The sequence below is a fragment of the Coptis chinensis genome, chromosome 6, assembly GCF_015680905.1.
Source record: "Coptis chinensis isolate HL-2020 chromosome 6, ASM1568090v1, whole genome shotgun sequence".
Lineage (NCBI taxonomy): Eukaryota > Viridiplantae > Streptophyta > Magnoliopsida > Ranunculales > Ranunculaceae > Coptis > Coptis chinensis.
In genome coordinates, this window is record NC_141461.1 from 98,234,668 (window position 1) to 98,259,902 (window position 25,235).

The following is a 25,235-nucleotide window of genomic DNA, read 5'->3' on the forward strand; positions in this document are numbered from 1 at the left end:
CATTCTTCCTCAACCCTTTCTTATTCGTTTTCAGAACACCATGCTTCTATCACTTCAAACGTTTTTTGCTTTTAACCCCTTTTTTCAAATTCTATTATGGTTTATCTCACTCATTATTCACCTTGCCATCTATCATTTAGAAAAGGTAGCTTTATGGGGTAAAATATTGAGTTTATCAATGAGTAGTGTATTTGCACTGGTCTCTCTTATATATTTTGTCTTTAATTGGCGAGAGTGGTACCAATGGATTGAAAATGCAAGGATTCTTGTTTTGATAAGTTGTGAAATATGGGTTTTTACTTTAGATGAAAAGAAGGATGAGCGAATTTCAAAAGTTTTTTAGGATATGTTTAGGCTTGTTTATAGTATTTATGACTTTATTCAAAGCTACTTGGGTTATTGTGAAACTCATTCTAAGGTTTCAAGAACTGGAGAGGTGCACTCCTGCAACATACACTCTTAAGTATATTTTAGTTTTTAGTGTACATGATTTGCAAATCAATAGCGCACACAATACCGCTTTTTATCTGGTGCGCAAAGAGAATCGTAACCATATCAGATGCCCATTCTTGGTGTTACAAAAAAAATTGCAAAAGATTAACTAACCGACCACAAAATCACTGTTATTAATAGTTTAACTCATAGACAACCCATCAAATAACAAACTATAAAAAAAATAAAAAAAAAATAAATAACAAGCTGCAAAATCCATGTTATTAAAAATCCTACACACACTACTGTTCCCCACATTACCTCAAAATAAGTAAAATACATCATGGCGAAAACTAAACCAAACAAAAATGCGTTTCATGGAAAGCCTGGGATACAAAAATTTGCTTGAACATGTTGTAACAAACCAAGGATAAACCTCATAACAAACAAAACCCATTTTGCAAAAAATCAAACAGACAACTCTCACACTGTCAAAACCCCATGTCACATTAATTGCAATTACATAGAACAATTTTGCGAAAAACAAAATATACAATTGCAAAGAACCCATGTTGCACAAATAAAAAAATTTGGGAGAGTTTGGTGTTAAGAATCTTTGGTCTCTATTCAGTTGAAATAACCCAGATTTATGGAATGGCAAATACGGTTGAAGGATCACTCGTGATAAAATTACCAAGCAAAAAAAAAACATTTTTTTTGTGCACCAAACATCAAACAACAATTTGTTTGTTTGTCTGTTTGTTTGTTTGTTTGTTTGTTGTTTTTTTTTGTGTTTTTTTGCCCCCAATATCAAAGAGTTACTGATATCATTTAAAACATGTATGCTAATAAAAAATAAATCAAACATCAAACCCGACTCAAACTCCTTTGTTTATGTACCCTTTTTACTCTACTAATATTAATAAAACTACCGAACTTCATGAGAAGAGTCTAAAAGTGTATTTATTCTTTTAACAAATGGTGGAAGAAGAAGAATGCGGGAGTTAGTGAAAAAATACCACTAGTCAGTGCATTCTCTTATATATATATATATATATATATATATATATATATATATATATATATATATATATATATATATATATACTAATACAATATTGTAGTAATAGCCTTTTCGCACAACAATAAATGTAACACTTTTCAGGTGATGCATTATGGTGTGTACCAAGTACCACCATTGTAGATTACAACATTCCTTATTGGACTTGCTCATAGGCCTTTTTATTTTCATGGAATACAATTTTTTTGAGGACTACATGCCACCTCCCCCCCTCTTATCACCTCCACGTAGGCAGTTTATTCTTATTGTAGTTGTGGCTCCTGAAGATGTAGCATGTGACAATCGTTTTAAAAAGTATGTGAGAAAATCGAAGAGACTATTCTCATCTATAGATGAGAATAGAAAAGTTGTGTGTTTCTGATTTTGTTTGGTAAAGAGGAAGCGTACTGATGTTCTTAGGACGCTTTGAGCTACGCTACCAAATTCTAATTTCCTAACTTGATACTACTTTAAAGAAATGATGATTTCCTTTCTTCTAGCGGTTCAGTATTAGAGTCGTTGGAGTAGATTTATGGATGAAAGCTTAAAGATCCATGTATCATTATTTTTTGGATCTTAGGAACTGATATAAACTGTTTACAGACCCTTCACATAACCTCTACCATGTGTTTCAGTTGTCTAAACTTCCTGGATTGCAAAGAACACTTCCTCCATGCATTGTGTGCATTCAGATTTTACACATTTCTTTCCCTGTGTGGTTTGTGTGTGTGATAGCCGGTAACTTCATTTAAATTTAGTAACTGTCAACAAAGCACCGGTTGTTTTGGTTAGCGGACAACAATAAATTATTAAAATATATCAATTTAGCTTTGAATCCCATCAGGTGATTTCCAATAAGTTTTAGCCTTCAATTGTGTGAACTAAAAACAAATACCCGATTCTTGCATAATACATTAATTGATATATTCCAACTTAAGTAATGTAGTTGACCCTCTACACCTAGTTATATTTGAAGGAATTGCAAAGCAATTAGGAAACCTCGTAATAAAAAGTAAGTAAAGATTGACCAAAGATTTAACCGATGGTCCATTAGAGTACTTGGCCATCCAGAGTTAAAGGTCTTTTCGCTTTCGAGTCGATTGAAAAACAAATCATGTGTATCATCGCCATAAGAGAAGAAAAGGATTTCGAGTCGACAAGGTCATTTCTTGAAATCCGTGTCTTCATATCCAAGTTGCCCAAAAAGGTCTAGTGTAGATCCTTATAATCTTTTCATACAATGGCAAACCATAAGGGGATATTGGTTTCTTTTCGGGAGAATCTAATGCAGAGCCTGATTCTAACTATTGTAGATTGATTGGAGATAAATTCCACTAGTTGGAAGATCGTTTCAAAACAAAGAGTTTAGGAGAGAAAATCACCATGGAAGGAGTTGAAATCGATGAATGAGTCAAGATAAAAATGGACGACTATGTCGGTCGAGGTTTCAAATTTTTTTGTCCGAAGCTTTCTTTTCTCCTTACTCTCCATCCGAGCAGATCCTCTTAACGGTCGATATCTATCTCATATCAATATGCAGCAGATTAGAATCAAGTACTCCATTTTCAATTCAGGTTCTTCATAAACGCCTCTACATCTTGGTACATAGGACAAACTGCATTTCGTGTAATAGTGGGTAGGTAATGAAGATCTAAAGCAACATTCCTAGGATTGTAAGCCACCTTTTAGAAACATTTTTAAACCGTTTACATGACTTAATTACATATGACCAGTGTTGTCAAAATCGCGCGAGTCGAATCGTATGATTCAAGTCGAGTTGAAGTACAATAGTTTGGAATCGCAGGTATGAATCGGATGATGGTTGAATCGCTCTAAAATCGCGATTCGAACCGACAAAATCGTAAAAATCGCACGATTCAACGACCAACGATTCAGTGAAAAAATCTTTTCTTCTTCAGATTTCAGATCTTTTTCTTCTTGTACCTTTTTCTTTTTTTCTTGTCTGAATCGAGAGAGAGAGAGAGAGAGAGAAAGAGAGGAGTTGCAGCGCCTTTTGTTTTGACGAAGATATCTACTATCTATATACTAAAACAGAGACCTCTAATATAATGGAGGATTTTCTCTCTCCTATGTGGCACTCTAATATGAGAGTTAGTTTTTTGCTCTTTCCTATGTGGCACTATAATATGAAAGATAATCTTTTCTAATAGTGTACAATCCCACATACATAAAACCTCTTTGGAGTTTGGAGAGTTTGAGTATATTTCTAATTCTTATATTTGGAGAGTTTGAGTGTATTTCAAATTTTTATATAATTGATAAAATAAAAAAAAATTGCTAAAAAATAGGTGATTTGTAAAAGATAATTTCCTATTACGAATCAAACACTTTTAGTGCTCCAATTCTTATATATTTAATCAAATAAAAAAATTGCTAAAAAATATGTGATTTGTAGAAACTAATTCCCTATTACAAATCATACAATTTTAGTGTCTATGATAAAGCAACGACTTATTTCGAATATATCCTTAACACAGCCTCAAAACATAGTTAAAAACAGTTATACAAAAAATAACATCACAAAATATATAATATAAATTGAAAAAAAAATAAAAAAAAAACAAAAAACAACGACAAAGCAATAATGAAAAATATTTAAAAAAATATATAATACTGAATGAAACTAACATCAAAAAACAATTAATGGGGAACCGAAAACTGGATGTAAATACATCGAACTAACCTCAAATAATATTTAACGGAAAATTGGAAATTTGATGCAAATACAAGTATTAAACTAATCTTAAAAAGTAATTAATATAAAATTGGAATATGGATACAACTGCATTAAACTAACCTCAAATAATAATTAAAGGAAAATCAAAACTTGGATGCAAATATATCAAACTAACATAAAAAAATAATTGTCGAAAAATCGGAAACTGGATGCAAATACATTGAGCTAACCCTCAAAGATTAAATTAACGGAAAAATCATAAACTGGATGCAACTGCATTGAACTAACCTTAAAGAAAAATTAATTATAAATTGGAAACATGATACAAATGTGTGGAACTAATGTTAAAAAATAATTAATGGGAAATCGGAAACTGGATGCAACTGCACTGAACTAATCTCAAAAAATAAACTGGATGCAAATGCATTGAACTAACCTCAAAACATAGTTGGGTTATATGTTGTGGGAATGTTTCAATAAATATAGTTTTGCATTTAAAATGGTGTTTATCTTATCTATTTCTGTATGATTGAGAACTCCTTGCTATTCAAGTAGCTTCAATATATATGAATTTCACCTTATTAGGCAATCTCACAAAACTTCAATCAAACTTATTTTATTAATTATAAACAACAAAATGAAGTTGAAAGGTTTATCAAAAGTGTGTTTTTTTTTAATGGAGAGTGAGATTTTCACGTTATAAGAAATTTGGTTGAGTGATCAATATAATATTAATATATAATAGTTATGCATATTTGCAAATATTTTTTCAGAAAAATTAATATAACAACACCCGTTCGTAGATAATCTTTGAAGATTCCACATAGTGAGTCATGCATAATTTAAAGAATAATTAATGGGAAATCGGGAACTGGATAATCTTCGATGATCTCACATAGTAAATCAAGTATAATTTACTTTTTATGTCATGTTTAATTGTAAGGACACTACATATAGATCAGTAGAAGTTGGTATTACACACCACATTGGATAATTAAAAGGAAATCAGAATTTAGATTCAAATACATAACTGAGCTCAAAGAGTAATTAACGGAAAATCGAAAACTTTATGCAAATGCAATAAACTAAACTAAAAAAGTAATTAACTAAAAATCGGAAACTGAATGCAATTGTATTAAACTAACGTCAGATAACTAACGGGAAATCGGAAACGGTATACAAATACACCAAACAAACCTCAGATAATAATTAATGGGAAATCGGAAACTGGACGCAAATGCATTGAACTAAACTCAAAAAATAATTAACATAAAATCAAAAACCGAATGCAATTACATTGAACTAACCTCATAGAATAATTTATGGGAAATCGGAAACTAAATGCAAATGCATTGAAATAATCTCAAAGAATAATTAGCGGAAAATCATAAACCAAATATAATTGCATCAAACTAACCTTAAAGTATAAATAATCAGAAACTAGATGCAGATGTATTAAACTAACCTTAAAGAGTTATTAATGGGAAATCGGAAAATGGACCCAAATCCAATGAACTAATTAATCTCAAAGACTAATTAACGAAACATTGAAAAATAGATGAAACTGCATTGAACTAATCTAAATGAATAATTAACGGGAAATTATAAATTTGATGTAACTGCATTGAACTAATCTCAAAAAATAATTAACGGGAAATCGAAAACTTGATGCAAATGCATTGAACTAACCTCAAAGAACAATTAACATAAAATCGGAAATTTGATGAAATTGCATTGAACTAACCTCAAAAAATAATTAACGGAAAACCAAAAACTGGGTGCAACTGCATTAAATTAAAATCATAGATTAACTAATGGGAAATCAGAAATTGGATGCAAATGCATTGAAATAACCTCAAAAAATAGTTAACTGGAAATCGGAAGTCGGATGTAATTGCATCGCACTGACCTCAAAGCATAAATACGAGTAATTAGGAACCCAAAATGAAAGTGAGTTTATAAAAGCATCAAGTTCATTACATGTATGCAAACCGTATAGAAATTGTAAACTATCGAACTAACCTAGAAAAAAATTGACGGGAAATCGTAAACTGGATGCGTGGATGTATTGAACTAACCTTAAAGAGTAATTAGCGGGAGATTGGAACATGGATGCAAATGCAATGAACTAATCTCAAATACTAATTAACGAAACATTGAAAACTGGATACAACTGTACTGAATTAACTTTAATGAATAACTAACGGAAAATCATAAAATGGATGCAATTGCACTGAACTAACCTCAAATAATAATTAACGGGAAATCGGAAACTTGATGCAATTGCATTGAATTAACCTTAAAGAATAATTAATGAAAAATTGAAAACTGGATGCAACGTATTACATTAAACTAACCTCAAAGAATAATTAATGAAAAATAAAAAACTTGATGCAAATACATTGAACTAATAACCCTATAACATATTTATATTATATGTAGGAGAAATAAATATCTCGACAAATATAATTTTGCATTTTAAGTAGTGTTTATCTTAATTCTTTTATTGTGATTGAGAATGTCTTGCTATTCAAGTAGCTTCAATATTATCTTCGCCACAATGGATATTCTCACAAAACTTCAATCAAACTTCTATTGTTAAACCTAACAATAAAAAGAAGTCGATGAATTTTATCAAGGTTTGATGCTTCATTTTTATAGAAAGTGGTGCAAGAAATTTAAATGAGTAATTAATATAATTTCATATCTCATAGCTATGCATAGTTGCTAATATTTTTTTAGAATAATTTAATATAACGACACCCGTTTGTAGGACACGTTCATGTGATAAATTTTTTCAAGTGGGAGTAGTGTATTCTTTGAGGATATGGAAACAATCAATATGTTTTAGAGATTTGTACACATTAGTACGTAAGCCGAGCGGTGATGATTTACCGCTAAATCACCATAAATCTAATAAAACTATTATACAAGCTAGATCGAGTTTAAGATAATTTCATATGAAAATTACGGATTAATATCCTAAACCACAAAGTGAAGAGTCTATCTCAATTTGATCCCTTAGTTTCCAAGTACTTATACACCATAATCGCTGCTCATTTACGTATTTCGGCTTATTTTCAATAAAAATATATCCTGATTCGAAAATTTGTCGCTAACTCACCATAAATCCAATAAAACTATTATACAAGTTAAATCGAGTTTAAGATAATTCTATTTGAAAATTACGGATTAATATCCTAAACCACAAAGTGAAGAGGCTATCTCAATTCAATCCCTTAGTTTCCAAGTACTTATACACCATAATCGTTGCTCATTAACGTATTTCGGTTTATTTTTAATAAAAATCTATTCTGATTCGAAAATTTGCCACTAAATTACCATAAATCTAAGAAAACTATTATACAAGCTAGATCAAGTTTGAGATAATTATATTTGAAAATTATGGATTAATATCCTAAACTACAAAGTGAAGAGGCTATCTCAATTTGATCCTTTAGTTCCCAAGTACTTATGCACCATAATCTCTGCTCATTAATGTATTTTTGTTTATTTTCAATAAAAATATATTCTGATTCGAAAATTTGTATGTGACATTTTGTAAAGCCTTTTAAGCACACAAAATATTTAATAGATCCCGAGCGTATGCCCGGGTCCAAAATCTAGTTAGGTCTAGTTAGAAAGACACGTGACTACTTTAAAGAAATTGGTGGTCTTTAAAAACTGGGCCAGTTTTAGTAAGTAAACTTATTTGGGCTTTTCTTTCACTTGGACCCTAACTTAAATTCTCAATCCGACAGTTGCAAATGGCTCATTTAAATATTCTCCATCCTTGGACCTTAAATTTTTTGTAATTGGATACTTAATAATAATAATAATATAAAATATAAAAGAAAATATACATATTTATAAAACGATTTATTAATTTGTGAATCTTACGATTCGCGACTCGATTCGATTCTCGATTCACTGAAAATTAAAAACGATTTGCGATACGATTCGGGAGTTCACAACTATGCATATAAACTGTTTTCAACTTGTTCTGGTTACTGATGAAAGTGGAAAATGCAAGCTAGACTAATTACTTTGCATGTGGCATCTTAGTTGAATGACCCTATAGTGCTCTATGAGCAGGTGGACACTAGAATTCTTGGAGGTAGAGGTAGATAAGGAGACACAAAACCACTCGCTAATAAAAATTGGAATTAGGAGCCACAACAAAGATGAGGAGAATGGAAATAATCAATAAGTAAAGAACAAGTTTTATAGTACTCTCTTTATGAGGAAAAACACCACCTAATTAGTGGTCATATTTTTTTCCCACTACACTGATGGAAATGTGTGGGGTGTTTCATAGAAAACTGTTAATTCCTTTCTTCTCTGAAACATCCATCGATGTGTTGTTGCATGAGATTGTCGACACTTTTCCTCCTTTTGTGTCTGTGGCTGTGTGATGTGTTGTTGTGTTTGGAAAGGTAATTCCATATTCATATATTCGAGAGTTGTTCATGAAAATGTGTCAAAGAAAATATAGTCTATCTGGTTTGTTTTTGTCATGTGCATCTTCTTGAAAATACATTATTTCGATGATGCACAGTTGGAATATGTTTTTGTCATATCACATATTGTTAAATAAGAAGTTTTGGTGTCTCTCCAATATATTGGAAGACTAAATTTCTCTGTATTTATAATGAACTTTACAATATACAAAATAGAAACTTTCTCCTTCTGCGAGTGACTTCTTCACCAAGGATTACAATAAGGGAAAGTACTTGCTACCCAAGGGATACAATAAAAGGAACAACCAAATCAGCTAAGAAAAGAAATACTTGAGTCACAAGGAAGGAAACACTTGTGACTCAAGTCACACATAGCCGTGTGTGAATACTTCAACACTCCCCCTCAAGCTGAGTGTGTATGTCAATAACACCCAGCTTGCCGATCAGACGATGAAATGAATCTGCTCCTAACGGTTTGGTGAAACAATCTGCAATTTGATTTGAAGAAGGCAGATAATGAGGTGCGACAAGTCCTTTTTGAATCTTTTCACGAACAAAGTGGCAGTCAATTTCAATGTGCTTTGTGCTCATGGAAGACTGGATTTTCAGCTATATGTATAGGCTGCTTGATTATCGTAGTACATACCGATCGGTGATGAATGATGAATTCCAAGATCTGAAAGTAGATAATACAACCATTGAAGCTCACAAGTTAAAGTTGCCATATACGATATTCAAACCGGTGAAGAACGAGATCTTGTTTTGCTTCTTTGTCTTCCAAGAGATAGGACTAGAGCCAAGAAGAATACAATATCCCCGAGGTAGATCGGCCGAGTAATTGGGCATCCCGCCTAATCTGAATCACAAAAACCATGCAAGTGAAGAGAGTTTGTTGATGACAAAAAATTCCTTTATTGATTGAACCTTTAAGATAGCGAAGAACTTCGAAGTCTTTGCCTCCATGTGACTACTTCTTGGAGATGTCATGAATTGACCGAGAATGCTAACAGAATAAGTGATATCCGGCCTAGTGTGCGGCCAGGATAGATAAGTAAGCCCAATAAAGTCGACGATAAGAAGTCGGATCGAGGGAAGCAAGGTGCCATCATCGAGAGATAACCGTATATTTTGTTCCATAGGAAAAACTGAAATACGACCACCACTCAAACCAGCATCTTTGAGAATATCCAGAAGATATTTTCTTTGAGATAAAAATAATCCTTTACGAGAGCGCGCGATTTCGATACCAAGAAAGTACTTAAGACGTCCAAGATCTTTAATGAAGAATTTGGCTTCAAGAAATTTCTTAAATGCGTGGATTACTTGGATCATCATTCCCAGTTATAACAATATCGTCAACATAAACTAACACAAAGGTTGAGGAGGTACCTTTGATGTTAGTGAATAAGGAGTAGTCTGACCTTGATTGAATGAATCCAGCCTGAATAAGTGCTGAAGAGAACTTTGCAAACCATTGACGTGAAGCTTGCTTTAAGCCATATAAAGACTTATTTAGCCTACAAACTTTATTCTCCCCTTGTCGTGCAAAACCCGGTGGCAAAGTCATGTAAACCTCTTCATCAAGATCACCCCCAGCAAAAGGCGTTATTGACATCCAATTGATGTAATGGCCAATTCTTAACCGCAGCAACAGACAACAAAGTACGAAAAGTAACAAGTTTTGCAACAGGTGCAAATGTGTCATGATAGTCCAACCCTTCCACTTGATTATAACCTTTGGCCACTAACCTGGCCTTATATCGCTTCCATCGTCCCCATCGAGAATGATACTTGATTTTGAATACCCATTTACATCCGATTGCCTTCTTGTTGGAAGGAAGAAATGTGATACTCCAAGTATTGTTTTGTTCAAGGGCCTCTATTTCTTTTTGCATTGCCGCCGCGCCATTGTGGACACTTAACGGCTTGATTGAAAGACTTAGGCTCTTCTCTAGAACAAACATTGGAAAGAAATGCTCTATGCGAATTGAAAAATTAGAATTGAGAGAAAATGATTCATAGGATAGGAGTACCGTTGACTTAGAATTGGAAGGAGTGGATGAGCTATCATGAGTGGCATTGTTACATACATAATCGCAAGTTTTACAGAGGGACGGCGATCACGTGGTGGCATATGCCTTCCTTGATCATCGGGGAACAATAGCAGGTGCCACATCAGGGAGTTCCAAGTTGTCGACATTAACAACAGTTTCTTCCCTGCTAGTATCGATCTCAACTTCAACCGGATTATGAGAGTGATTCGAAATGTCAAGAACATCATTATCATTCAAGGGAAGAGGAATAACACAAGGTGGTGAAGAATCGGATTTATTTAGATCACGAAAAGGAAAAATTCCTTCATGGAAAATAACATCTCGTGAGACATAAATAGAGCTACTAGTAATATCAAAAATACGATATCCCTTTTGACCATGGGGATAACCAACAAAAATTCCAGGTTGAGCTCTTTGATCAAATTTGTGTTTGATGTTATTATTGTGAGCGTAACAAAGACTACCAAACACTCGTAAATGTGAGTAACAAGGCTTAGTATTAAACAAGACCTCATGTGGACTTTTACCAGACAAAAGAGGTGAGGGCATTTTATTTATGAGGTATACTGCGGTGAGCACACATTCACCCCAAAATTTTAAAGGCAAATGAGCCTGAAAACGTAAAGCACGAGCAACCTCAAGGAGGTGGACGATGCTTTTGCTTCTACTACACCATTTTGTTGTGGTGTGGCCACACAACTTCTTTGGTGGATAACACCATGATCTGAGAAGAAAGACTGCATGTCATTAGAAAGAAACTCTGTACCATTATCAGAACGTATCTTTTGGATTTGTGAGAATAGTTGAGGACCATTCCCTGAATACAGTGTATGAATGTGAGTTTTATATTGTGTTCTAACCATGGCAAAGAAGGACTGTAATAATCTTTTTGTTTCAGATTTAACATGCATCAGGTAGATCCAGGTACATCGACTATAATCATCTACGATAGTCAAGAAATAACGAGACCCATTTAATGAAGGATAAGAAAAGGACCCCAAATATCACAATGTATTAATTGAAAAGGTTCACTAGTAGTGATATTACTAGAAGGAAAAGGTAAACGGTGTTGCTTAGCTTGCGGACAAACTTGACAAACACTTTTATTTGAACACAAAATAAACGGAACATCTTGGCTTAAAATTTCTAAAGAACGATAAGACAAATGCCCTAAACGCCAATGCCAAAGATCGATACTAGGTGGCTTGATAGCGCTAAAGCCTTTTAAGACTGAAAATAATATAACCCTTCATGATTGCTACCCCGTCAATCCTCTTCTTCGTTAACAGGTCCCTGGAAAACACACCGATCATGTAAAAAATCAGTTGACAATTAAGAGATTTCAAATTTGACTAATCGACATGAGGTTGAACTTGAAAGATGGAATGTAGAAAACATTTTCAAGCTTAATAGTAGGTGCGAGAATAATGGTACCAATATGTGTAACTAAAGAATTAGTTCCATCCGTAATTGGACATAAGAGGGCATGGAACAAGATTTATATGAAGAAAACAGAGACAAAGAATGACACATATGGTTTGTTGCACCAGTATCTATAATCCAAATAGAACTAGGAGGAACAGTAAGAGCTATACCTGCTAGGTGAGCATTAGAATTATTGCTACCTGACGAAAGCATTGCAAGCAACTTATTGTATTGTTCCTGAGTGATAACTGGAGGATTCACAACAGGCTTATCTTCAAGTTTTGATGTTGAAGCAGATCCAACGGAGTCCCCTGACTTTGGAGGAAACCCATGTAACTTGTAACAAGTAGATTTCCAGTGCCCATCCTTACCACAAAATTCACAGTGCGGGCGTTGTCGCGGTTTTCGATATCCTCCACTTTGGTTGTTGCCAAAACATTAGGCCGGGCCGAGGACATTCATATGAACCGGATTTTGTGGTGTTGAGTGCTGCAGCCTTCGTGTGTAGGAGACAACATAGAGTGAATCTCTTTGTGTTTCTCCTCTTGACGTACCAAAGAATAGATTTTTGTGGCATTGGGAAAAGGCTCCATTAACAAAATCTGACTTCGAATAGCCGAAAAACGATCGTGGAGACCTTGGAGAAATTCCATTGCTTGATCTTGTTGAGTTCGTTCCATGTTAGCTTTCCCATTACCGCAAGAACACGGATGAATAACACATAATGAATTGAGTTCATCCCAAAGAGATTTGAGTTTTGTAAAATAAGCGGACACAGACGACTCATCTTGTTTTAGTGATGCAATAGATTGCTTCAATTGATAGATCTTCGGAGCATTAGATTGTGAGAACCGCTCCTTCAAATCAGCCCAAACTTCTGCAGCCGTGTTAGCATACAAGATACTGCTGCGAATGTCGCTAGATACCGAGTTTAAGATCCAAGAACTAACCAAATCATTACAACGCTCCCACTTATGCAGATCAGTTTGAGATTCAGGTTTTGAGATTGTACCATCCACAAAACCCAACTTGTTTTTAGCACGAAGAGCCATCGTTATTCGAACCCAAGTTCCATAATTGTCACCCGAGAGAGATGGAGAAACGAGAATAGCGGAGGGGCTATCAGAGTGATGAACAAAGAAAGGATCATTGGTTAATCCTTGATCATTGAGAGAGTTGTTAGAGGACAAATCAGATGGTGGAGTTTTGTGATTGTCGGGCTTAGTCATGATAGCTAGCTAGAGAGGACTTAAAAAACAGAAAAGAGAAAGGATCGTTACTTAGCTCTTGATACCATGTTAAATAAGAAGTTTTGGTGTCTCTCCAATATATTGGAAGACTAAATTTCTCTCAGTATTTATAATGAACTTTACAATATACAAAATAGAAACTTTCTCCTTCTGCGAGTGACTTCTTCACCAAGGATTACAATAAGGGAAAGTACTTGCTACCCAAGGGATACAATAAAAGGAACAACCAAATCAGCTAAGAAAAGAAATACTTGAGTCACAAGGAAGGAAACACTTGTGACTCAAGTCACACATAGCCGTGTGTGAATACTTCAACACATATTCTGATATACCTATGTGTGTTTTGCATTCTAGAATTTTAAGGACATGCAAAGTTATATGGAGACCATGATGGAAGAGTTGGAATAGCTATGTGTTCCCTTGCTAATGCTAAGTGTGCAAAAGGTAAGCATTGTACTGCTATTCATAAACCTTTAGTTGTACTTGTTATTTCCATTGAGCTTGTTGCCAGCATTTCTGAACAAAATAAATCACATATTAAAATGAATATCAAAAGGAGTTGGGACCAGGTGGTCTGACCACTGAAAATTATAAAAACATGTCCCAGTATCCAAGCTCTTTCAAGATGCCGTGTCGGACGTTTTGTACCCGTGTCGGACACCAATTCATATATATGTATCATATTCAGTTAGGCTGAAACTGATTTATACTTAAAACAGCTATTGTACCATATTTCGGTGTTTTCTGATGTTAAGACAGCCCCATTGGCAAATCTACCAGTTGTGCTATGGTGGCCAAAATATATTTCAAATAGCAAAAGTGGCCAACCTTTGGGATTAAGCATGTTCTGACTTCCGAAGGCTGTGTCTGGTGCAGGGGGTTAGCATACCCTATCCCTTGGAAATAGAGACGTTTTAGTATAGTGTTTGGTCCGAATAAAAAGTTAATACAACATAATACAACATACAAGTCGGTAAAGAGCGTATTCACAAAAATGTACGTTTTCCGAGAAGTGAGGAATCCCACAAAAAACGTTTGATGCTGAAAATCTTCTGTAAAATAATGTGTCATAGGTTAAACCTTGGACTCTATGTTGTTATAAAGTTACTTTTCAATGAGTGGAATGTTCCCTTTCTACTGGATTGTATATAATATTTGGTGCTTCAAACACCAACGAATGATAAAGTGGATCCATCTGAGTTTAGGTTTTGTTTTGATGTGACCTGTCACTAGTTAACAAAGGGTGATATCCTTCACTTTCTGCACCATGTGTGTCATGTGAAGCTCGTATCAGGTATTAACTGAATAGTGTTAGTTATAGTTACGTAACAGTTTTGGTTATCGTATTCTTGTCTTTCAGGTAGCTTGGATGAAGCTGTTGCAGTATATAGGAAGGGCCTTCAAGTTATAAAGGATTCAAAATACATAGCTATGGATGATGAAGTCATGGAGAAGATTAGGATAGAGTTGGCAGATTTATATCACATTGCAGGAAGGTAATGACTCGCTTCCGATATGCCATGGGCTTTTTGTAAAGAGTATTTGTACTTTGACGTTAAAATCCATTATATTTTCCATTTTCCTATTGTCTCATTGCTTCCTCAACAACAAAAACACTTTGTTAGGGACAAGGGAATCGCCCGTTATGAAAGGAAAAAAGGAATGTCTGAGATGTGTCTAACCAAATTGTTGTATCCTCAACTGTCTTAGAGAACACGAGGGCCGAGAGCTGTTGAAGGAGTGTTTGCTAACAACTGAGAAGTATAATGGAAACGAGCACCCCAGTTCAGTGACCCACCTGTTAAACCTTGCTACCTCATATTCACGCTCAAAGAATTTTGTGGAGGCTGAACGGTTACAAAGGGAAGGTTTCCGGATCATGGAGACGGCTATGGGATCTGAGGATCCATCAATCACTGTCCCAATGTTAAGCCTTGCCGTCACACTTTACCATTTGAAACGGGACGTAGAGGCGGAGCAATTTGCCTTGGAGGCTGTGCGCATCCATGAAAGGGCAGTCGGGAATAAATCTCTGATATATGGTAAGGGCTTTCCAACTTAGTCCATGACAGAACTTAGTCTTAACCATGACACAAGTTAAGTAGTTAGTTAGTTTATTATTCTTGTTCCTTCACAGAGGATTTTAATCTGTAAAGTCATTCTAACCATTTTATATGTACGCGAGATGAAACGTAAAAGAGTATACACAAGATTTGTTTGAGTTACTCTTAGGCTAATGACTAGCTGATTTTAGTTTACCTTTACAGTTTGAATCTATTTTCTAACATTTTTGGGAATTTTAGTGTATACGCTCTTAGCTAATGCGGTAATGCCACTCCTTTTTTTGTTTGGGTCGGTGTGTGACTCTGTTTTTTGTATTTTTCTTGCTGGGAGCGGGTATGATATCTGTACCATGGCCCAAATGTCAATGATTTCACTTGTCAATTTGAACTTCCTGAAGTTAAAACATGAAAGCCTGTGTACAAATTTAAGTGTTCTCTAACACATGGACGTCATGGGTTTCAGAGGAAAACATTTGAATGACACACAGTTACGAAGACCTTTCAGAAAAGAGTCCAAGTAGTTGAGACTACCAATAGTGCAAGTGCTCAATATGAGGTGTATTATACACTGTATAGCAGAACCTGACAACAATATTATCTAGTGTTGAGATTGAATGCAAGCTATGGTTATAAACTTATAATGGTGCTTAAATCAGTTTCTTGACCAATGCTGATGGGTATCCTTGGCCATTAAGTACCCCCTCCCCTCCACCTTTTTGTTTACTAATGTGAAATTGTGAATGATGTGTTGATTGTGCAGCGGAAGCTCTCGACTGTTTGATTTCCATTCAAGCAAGAATAGGGAATGATGATGCTGACGTACTGGCCTTGCTGAAGAGGGTTTTGAGCATTCAAGAGAAAGAGTTGGGTTACGAGAGCGAAGAGGTGGTGACTATGCTGAAAAAAATTGTGTTCTACTTGGAAAAGATGGGAAAGAAGGAGGAGAAATTGCTTCTACAAAGGAGATTGTCTATGCTCAGAACCAAGTACAAAAAGAAGGTTCACTATTAGGGATGTTGGCTCATATCTTTTATGACTTCTTTTTGGACGACGGCAGCTGGGACTGAATCCGATTGGAGCTTCTTTATATGTGAGTTCAACTATTCTCACTTTTCTCTACCTGCACAATTTCATGGAAAGAAACTTTCTTCTACGGTCGGATTCAAGAGTTGCATATGGGATTAGAGGGCAAATCGCCAAATCCCAAATTTTCTCGATGACTACCAGATGAGGATTGAGGAAGTATGCAGTGACAGGTAGATCTTCTGGGATAAGCGTAACTTTGTTCAAAGTTGGAAGTCCAGCCCCTGGAGTGATGTTGGCACATACTCTAAAACCCTTCAAGGATCTTAATTGGTTGCGCAGCAGAAAGTACAATCGTCATGACAGTATTAGCTACTCATGCAACAAGTCCCCTCCAGTAAATGAGGAAGGGTTGTAAGAGACTAAAGGAGTCTGTTGCAACTTATGATATGGTAACGCCTTCTATATGTAGTAAAATGTACAATTAGGCATCATTTTTAGTGACAGTGCATGTACAAACCAATCACTGTCGAGAAGTAGGTGGCATGCTACTTTAACCTTGAACTTGAACTTAAGTTGGGCAAAATAATGCTGTTTCCTTAGAAGCCATAGGTTAATTCTGTTTTCTGCTGCTTTAATAGTAAGGCATGTGTCCTTCTTGACATATCATATCAAATTTGACCTATAAGATTTGGAATCAACATGAGATACATATATGCTATGTTTTATTTGTTTGTCCAGCACTTTTATTATCCTTTCTGTCATTGTGTTTGATATGCTCTTTTGCTTCCTTAAATCTGCAAATACTGGTGCATATAGGAGGACAGACTGGGAGAATTTGGCACCTCAGCAACAAAATTTTGTATGGGAACTAAGCCAAGCTTTTGCAACTATTTCTATTGTTTCACTAGGAATATGGGTGACATATTTTCTTTCTTTATAAGTTTCAACAGTTGTCAGCAATCTGTGTATATATATGAGTATCACATTCATAACTTGTAAATACACGTGCCTCAAAACTTATTGTCGTTGAGATGATACGCCAAAAATAAACTCAACGATTAGTTTATACATCTCTTTCTCATATTCTTGTGAGACCACAAACGGTTGTTCATCATCATCAAGTATGTTTCTCAAACTCTTCATTACACCTTGTTCTTTATTCTTTATGCTTATTGTTAAATCATTTTGTTGGTGAAAGGATTAAGAACCACTGATACGTTAGCAAAAAGTTTCAAAAAGTGGAGCATGTATGTTAATAGCATGCAAATTATATACACAAAATTCAGTGTTCAATATAAGCCTAGGGATCTAGACGCTTTTGAAAGGTGCCTGCGCCCTTACAGAGAGCCTAGTAGTAGAAGATTATCAATCTGGTGATAAACTCTGTATTAGAACAAGGGTACGAGTGATGTTGCCTTTTCAATTTGTTCTCTCTTATACGGTTATACCTATGCGCTTGATACCTAATGGCTAACAGAACAACGGAAGCACAAAAAATTCGATTTTCTGGGCAAAGTTGTGAGGCAAAAGGAATCAAAGAGTGTATAAATTGGTTCAATTCAGAACACTAGCGGTTTTTATCGGTAGGAACCTCGAAGCACCTGCACGTGTGTGTATTCATGAATACTGTAGAGATTAGTCGGTTACCTATTCAAGCTTCAAAATTTTGATTTTAACTAGCCAGTTATGTATTCATTCATTTTTCTTTTTACTACTTAGTTTACATTTAAACCGATGTTAATTCCGGACCAGACTTTGTACAATATTTACACCATTCATAAAGAATTCACACTGATCACATTTGTAATGAAATTTGCATTTTTTATGTCGGCAAAAACAGAAAATCAGATGATCAAAAATTCAATTGAAGTTAGTAGGAAGCAAGTCAACAACAGTCCAGGAAGCATCTTACGATCTTAGCAAAGTACCAAGCATAACATTCAAATGATGACCCACCACCATGCACAAAGGAAGAAGACATGAAGGAAAGAGAAGAGACCGAGTAATAATACACTGTAAAATATGATATTTGTGGCTCCCACATGGCCACATTCTCTCTTTCTTATCACCATTGTCATATACAAACAGCGGAGAGAGTTTTCCATAACTTCTTTGTGGTGGTCTGCTTAGCTTGGTCGATCATGGACTAGTACTCAGCTTAACATCACTCGATCAATTATTATATTATAAGGTCAGTTCAATACAAATTTTTTCTTCCTTATACACTTGATTATTACTCCTTTTTTAATCTGTAAAAAATATTATCCTACGTTCCATTTGTATGTTTATCTACTAATTCTCCACCTTTATTACTTTTTTTTTAATCGTCATTCATTGTTAAATGTTCACAACATAACCATGTTTTGCAAACTTGAACTCTTGATCCATCACTTATTTGAAATTTGAGCTAACCAATTCTACTGATAAAGTCCAATGATGACTATCTCTTAAAACTGATTTGTGTTTTTATCTACTAATTTTCCACCTTTACATGATTTTAAATTTGCAGATATCCAATTCGTACTTGAACATTTTCCTTTGGGTCTTGTTATTAGAGGTTCAGAGAACAACCAACTGCTCAAGCAAGTGAGATTCTTTAACTCATTAGATTCTCTATTTACTTGATGTTATGTATTTTACATATATCCCATGGAGTAACTCTATCATGTCTCGTCACTTTAATTAACAACCAATCTGTTGTAATGACAAGTATGGAAGTTGCTGGAGCAGTAGTTGAAACTGAAAGGCTCCCTCTAAAACAAAATCAGTTTTTTGGAAAACCTAACTTTTTCCAAAACCAAGAAAGAGAGCGATTACAAGAGAACAATTCTTTGTGAGTTGAGTGTTCATTCTTTGTGAGTGAATTGAGAGAGACTTGTAATCTGTTACTCGGACATCTATTAAAGCTTGGAACTCAAGAAGTGTGGATGTAGGCAAATTGCTTCGAACCACGATATATATCTCGTCTTGTGGTTTGTTCTTCTTTTACATTGATTGTTTTATTTCATATGCTTGTTATTTGATATTGAGAAGTGTTGGGATATTGCTTGGAGGGTGTTGAAGTCTTGTCTATTGAGAAAGATCAATCTTTGTGTAGGATTGATCCGTTTGGTGTGGGTAACGTTGTTTCCGCAGTTAATTATTCACAACAGTAATTATACACATTTCAATGAGTAACCTCCATTTCTGGCCTTGAGCTTAAAATATGCCATAAAAGCAATTGTTCACCCTCAAACCTCAATTCATAAAATCTTCAATAATTCTGAAAGTTACCATGTTAAAATTTCTACCCCGTTAGCATCTCCATCGCACACCCAACTTTATGCTCCTCGTGGATAACAATAGATTCCTTCCCACTTCTATCGGTAAATCCAGATACTTTTTTTGACTTGGGACGAAAATCATAGTGTGTGCAAGCTTAGCATGGTGACTTTCTTCACACTATCAAGAAAATCATAGTGACTTTCTTCACACTTTCGTCCAAGAAACAGAGTTGGCTTCTTCAATTCATTTTGTAATACGAGAGATCCAAGAGGGTGCTTTCCTCAATTTCATTGTTCAACAAGAGTGAGTGGAGCCTAAGAGCGTGCTTGTATAAGCTTTCATTGGTGTTTGTTCCCCGATCGATCGCCTTATTATTCCATCCAGTCCTATAACATCAGTTCATCCTACCAACTATAAAGTCATCAGCTCTACATATACTATATAAATTCTCTTCTACCTTATTATAGATCCAAGTACTAGTGCTCTTCTTCACTTCATATATAATTAACATCCATGGATGGTCATCGCCTTATAATGTAATCTTTGTCAAAACCAGCTCCATAGTTTATGTGGTTCTTGGGTATACTTGCTATATGCAAATTGGCATGAGAGTTGAAAAACGATATTTTGTTTATCATTTACTAGTTCTCGCTTTTCCTATGATTTATTCAGTATTATTTGGTCACTCTTTAACAACTAATTAATGCGATGTAATGCGGGGAATGGAGTGTGTCAGAGCAGCTATTGGAACTTTATTGAGTTGTGCATGTAACAAGATGAACACATCTTTGGAAGAAAAGTATAAGGATATGAAAAGTTCGAAAAGAAGAATTTCGTGACGTTGAAAGACAAAAGAACGTAATTGATTGCCCGAGTAGAAGATGTCAATGCAAACTTGATTGCCGAAGCGGGTGGAAACTTGGTTGAATAAAGCTCGATGATGAAATCCGAGGTGGATGTGGTGCAAACCAAAGCCGAAGTACCAAAGCGTTGCCTATGTGGAGTGTTGCCTAATTGTTGTTCAAGAGCTTAAATTGGGAAAACAAATGGTGCGCTTGATTGACAGATGACTAATCTTTAATTGATGGTCAATTCACGAGAAGAGGAGTTAGCTCTTACAAGTCCGAAAGAAGAAGTTCAGTTGTTGGGAGACAGAAAACAAGAATTGTTTGCCAAAGTAAGCGATGTCAATGCAAAACCGTTGATTGCGCAGGGGAAGGAAAGACACACTAAAAAACCAGAGAAAACTGGTTGAATAAATCCCATTGTGTTATGCCCAAGGTGGATGTGGTATTAAAAAGTTGCCCAAATGGAGTGTTACCTAATGGTTGTTCAAGAGCTTAAAATTGGGAAAACAAATGCTGGAGTTGAATGAGGAGATGGCTTCTCTCTTAAATATGGGTAAGTTCACGTAAGAGGAGTTAGCGATTTCGTCTCCAGACGGGTAAGGAGATCCCAACAACAAGACTGATTGGTAAAACTGCTGAGAAGAACTTTGAGATGGTTTGGGATTGGTTAATAGGTGATCAATTTCAGAAAATTGGTGTCTATGGGATGGGTGGCGCCGGCAAAACCACTTCAATGAAGAACATTAATGATCGACTACGCTTGCAACAACAACGCCGCTTTGAAAGTGTTTTGTGGGTCACAGTATCCAAAGATGTTAATGCTCGAAAACTTCAAGAGCAAATTGCGGGAGTAGTCAATAATTTGGATCAGAAAACTTTGGAAACTTTTGCTAGACAAGATGAAGTTGGACGGTCGTCAATATTGCTAAGTGCATTGCGTAGAAAGGGAAAGTTTGTGCTTATCCTAGACGACATATGGGAGCCATTTGATTTACAGGAACTTGGAGTTCCTGAACCCACAAAAGACAATGGGTGCAAGATAGTATTGACTACTAGGTCAAGGGAAGTGTGCAGAGGGATGTTGTGCCAGAAAGATGTCAAAGTTGAACCGCTCTCTAAGGACGAAGCATGGAAACTGTTCTTGGTAAATGTCGTAAATGTCGGTGAGGAGCTTGTTCCCGACGTGGAAGAGATTGCAAAAGAAGTTGTTGCGGAGTGTTGTGGTTTGCCGCTTGCAATCGTCACAATTGGGCGAGCTATGAGAAGCAAAGATGTTGGTGATGTTGATGAGTGGCAAGTTGCATTATCAGATCTGCGAGAATCTACAAGTTTGAACATGGACATGGAGGAGAAAGTCATTCAGCGTCTAAAATTCAGTTACGATCGATTGAGCAAGGAAAACCACCAGAAGTGTTTCTTATATTGTGCATTGTATCCTGAAGATTATATAATCGTCACTAGTAAGTTGATTGAGTATTGGGTTATGGAAGGGTTAGTCAAGGGATCGAGCAAAGAAGATGAAATGAGTCGTGGCCGTGTTATACTGAATACACTAAAGCATTGTTGCATGCTAGAAGAAGTTTCTTTAGAAGGTCGTCTTCCTTCTGAAGTTGATAGGGACCTTGTTAAAATGCATGATTTGATCAGGGATATGGCTCTTTACATCACAAAATCAAAACCTAAATTCATGGTCAGAACTGGGCTTTCATCAACAGAAATACTGCATGAAGATGATTGGTCGGAAGATCTTGAGAGGGTTTCGTTTATGGATAATAGTATAAAAGATATTTCGATTATTCCCAAATGCCATAAACTCTTGACATTGATCCTTTGTCAGAAGGATTATTATGCTGCACTGAAACACGTTGGGCCTGATTTTTTTATGCACATGAATAGTCTAACGGTTCTCGATTTATCTGGGACTTGTATTGAGTCATTACCAGATTCACTTTCTGATTTGATGAATCTTTGTGGTTTACTCTTAATTAATTGTCAGAAATTACTTAGAGTGCCTTCTCTATACAAGCTTAAGTCACTGAGAGTGTTGAAGCTCACAAGTTCGGCCATAGAAGAACTGCCTCATGGGATGGAAATGTTGGTCAACCTCAGATGCCTTGATCTTAGTTTCAATAGTAAATTGAAAGAAATGATCCCTTCAGGATTGATATCCAAGTTTTCTTTACTTGAAGAGTTAAAATTGCTGGGAATAAAACTGGAATATGTGTATGCGCGAGAAAGAGGGGGAGATTTAGTGCAGGAACTCTCAAGCTTGACACACTTGGAGAATCTTACAATCCTATTTCACGAGCTGTCGGACTTTATTTCCTATTATTATGGTGAATTTACAAACTTTGAAAAGTTAAAAAAGTATTCTATTGGCATGGAAAGCGACTTCTATCCCGGACGTCAACACGAGAGAAGTCTATGTTTGTCCAACTCAAAGGGTATTCCTTGCAATGCCCTCCGACTTCCGAAAAGCATTCAATCTCTACACATTCAACATTTCGCAAGATTATCAGAGTTGCCCTTAAATGATCAAACAGACCTAAGAGAAATTAGCATTCGTTTCTGCAATTCAATGGAATTCCTACAACACGGAGCTTTTCCTTGTTTGAAGAGGTTAGAGATCTGGGATTGTGATAATATCAAAGTTTTATTCTCGTCTAGGTTGCTTCAACAGCTTCTTAACCTTGAAGAGATCAGAGTTGTGAATTGCTCACAATTGGAGGAGCTAGTGGTAGCGGATGGAGATGAGAGTGGTGCCATTCCAGTACTCCCTAGGTTACATAATCTGGGATTGGGATATTTGCCAAAACCGAAGAGCAATTGGAGTCACTATTCATGTACAAAGAACTCTTGGCGGGAAGTTTTAATTGAGACCGCAAACCGATGACTGTTTTCAACTAGGTTATTACAACACTTTCAATACCGGAAGTGATGTGGGGGGGATTGAATGGAGGAACTAATTGTAGAAGAAGAAGAACCATGTGAAATTGATTATACTGTCGCACTCCCAAGGTTGAAGGCATTGTTCTTCATGAATCTACCGAAACTGAAGAGCATTTGGAAGGGCGTGATGGTTTGTGACTCTCTTCAAACAGTTCAAGTAGAGGATTGTCCTGAATTGAAAAGGCTCCCTCTGTTCAACCGAGAACATCAGTCATCCCCACCTTCTCTCAAACAAATTTATGGAAGCATAGAGTGGTGGGATTCACTCGAGTGGGATTACCCACGTCCTGAACATCTCTTTAAAGGTTTTCTTTAAAGGTATGTGTCATGTTCATCCGTAGTTTCAAGCTTTTCATCAGAAACTTTTTTTCTTTTTAGGATTTTGTTTGATTTGTTGCCGTTTTTAAAGATTTTCAAATAATTTGATAGATAATAGGTCATGCTGATGTTGTTGTTTAATTTATCAACCGATAAATTCAAATTGATTTAGTGGAGAATCAGAAATTCTAGTCTTGTTTTGGTTTCAATTGATTGAAATATTGAATTTGTTTGTTTTGGTTTTTTGCAGGGATTGTCACAAATAGTATTGGAACTTCTTTTGGTAAGGGTAAAACTCAACGATGGGAGTCTAATGTGTCAACAATGTCACAGAAACCGACAACACCCGGTGTTGTCGCTTTTGTTCCAATTGCACAAAACGCTATCGCTATCCTTGCACCAAGAACTGGTATTTAGAACTGTAAATAATTAATGATATCTATTAACTAGAAATCTATTTTTAATATACAGTAGTTGAAATTTTCGTGAATTAATTGATGTGTTGTTTTGATGAATTGATAACAATTGTGTTTCTCGATCGTTACTCTTTCAGGTTGTAACTCTCTAAATGTAATTTGTTAGGACCTAGAAGATCAAGAGTTTCAAATGGGAATTTCCACACCAAAAGTGTTTATAAAGATTCTCACTTTTTCTGAATTTTATTGCTAAATAATAATTTTGTGTACAACTATATAATGAGTTTATTTGAAAATTCTGGTTTCGTGATGGAATATAATGTGGTATGGGCATTTGCTTTTTGTTTCGATCTGTTATTTTTACTTTCTTGTATTTTTTTTTGTAGAATACCAACATAATATTTGTGTACAGTCTGCGAGGAACCCAATCCAAATGACAAACTTCAGCAGCTCCTCTACTTGCTATACGGAGTGTTTCCTCTCCTCCGACAAGTTGTTTTTGGAGCAGGATTCTGAGATAGAAGTGAAAGCGTTGAGCGTGCGGAAATGAACATCAGAATCAAAAGGATTAAACTTGATGAAGATGGACGTCAGTATTGGTATGCTCAAATACCCTCATGTTTGTATTGGCTTCTTCTTTCTTTCTTTCGTAGTTTTTTTGTTACTTCCAAATATTGTAGTTGCAACTGAAATTGCTTTTTATTTTTATCTTTACTTTTTTTTTATGGTGATATAACTCTGAGTCATTTACATCTTAGTTGGAGATAGATTAGATATATTTTTGTGGTTTGATCAAGAGCAAGTCCTCAGATACATAGTTTTTGTTGTTCACTTACCAAAAAGGGGAAAAAGAAAAACATGAAGTTCGCCATTTAAGTAATAAGCGATTCATTTTATTAGACAGTAAGATCAATACAAGAAACCGGTAGGAAGGACATCTATATTATACAACTAATGCATCTTATGTTCCTC

General features: G+C 35.4%; 3 protein-coding genes across 6 annotated transcripts in view; 2 read left to right on the plus strand and 1 right to left on the minus strand.

Moving 5' to 3' along the window:
* Positions 1 to 10,797: 10,797 nt before the first annotated feature.
* Positions 10,798 to 13,358, minus strand: LOC147495977 (uncharacterized). Its single transcript, XM_086568503.1, is given in 4 exon segments — positions 10,798 to 11,441; positions 12,300 to 12,542; positions 12,574 to 12,625; positions 12,627 to 13,358. Coding segments are annotated over 4 exon segments (1,671 nt in total).
* A 432-nt stretch (positions 13,359 to 13,790) lies between these two features.
* Positions 13,791 to 17,460, plus strand: LOC147495978 (uncharacterized). Its single transcript, XM_086564752.1, has 5 exons — positions 13,791 to 13,823; positions 14,613 to 14,673; positions 14,740 to 14,875; positions 15,090 to 15,421; positions 16,203 to 17,460. The coding sequence occupies exons 1-5, from the start codon at positions 13,806 to 13,808 to the stop codon at positions 16,451 to 16,453; spliced, it is 798 nt and encodes a 265-aa protein (XP_086420878.1). The 5' UTR covers positions 13,791 to 13,805; the 3' UTR covers positions 16,454 to 17,460.
* A 3,222-nt stretch (positions 17,461 to 20,682) lies between these two features.
* LOC147495979 (protein phosphatase 2C 57-like) overlaps positions 20,683 to 25,235 on the plus strand; it is a 30,937-nt gene continuing 26,384 nt past the window's right edge. For 3 of the 4 annotated variants that reach the window (XM_086564755.1, XM_086564756.1, XM_086564757.1), the window contains exons 1-2: positions 24,206 to 24,256; positions 24,676 to 24,862. In XM_086564755.1, coding sequence (XP_086420881.1) covers positions 24,810 to 24,862 — 53 coding nt within the window. In that variant the 5' untranslated portion in view covers positions 24,206 to 24,256; positions 24,676 to 24,809. Of the gene's footprint in view, positions 23,848 to 24,097; positions 24,257 to 24,675; positions 24,863 to 25,235 lie in introns of those variants that run through there. The other variant, XM_086564754.1, reaches the window with a different exon arrangement.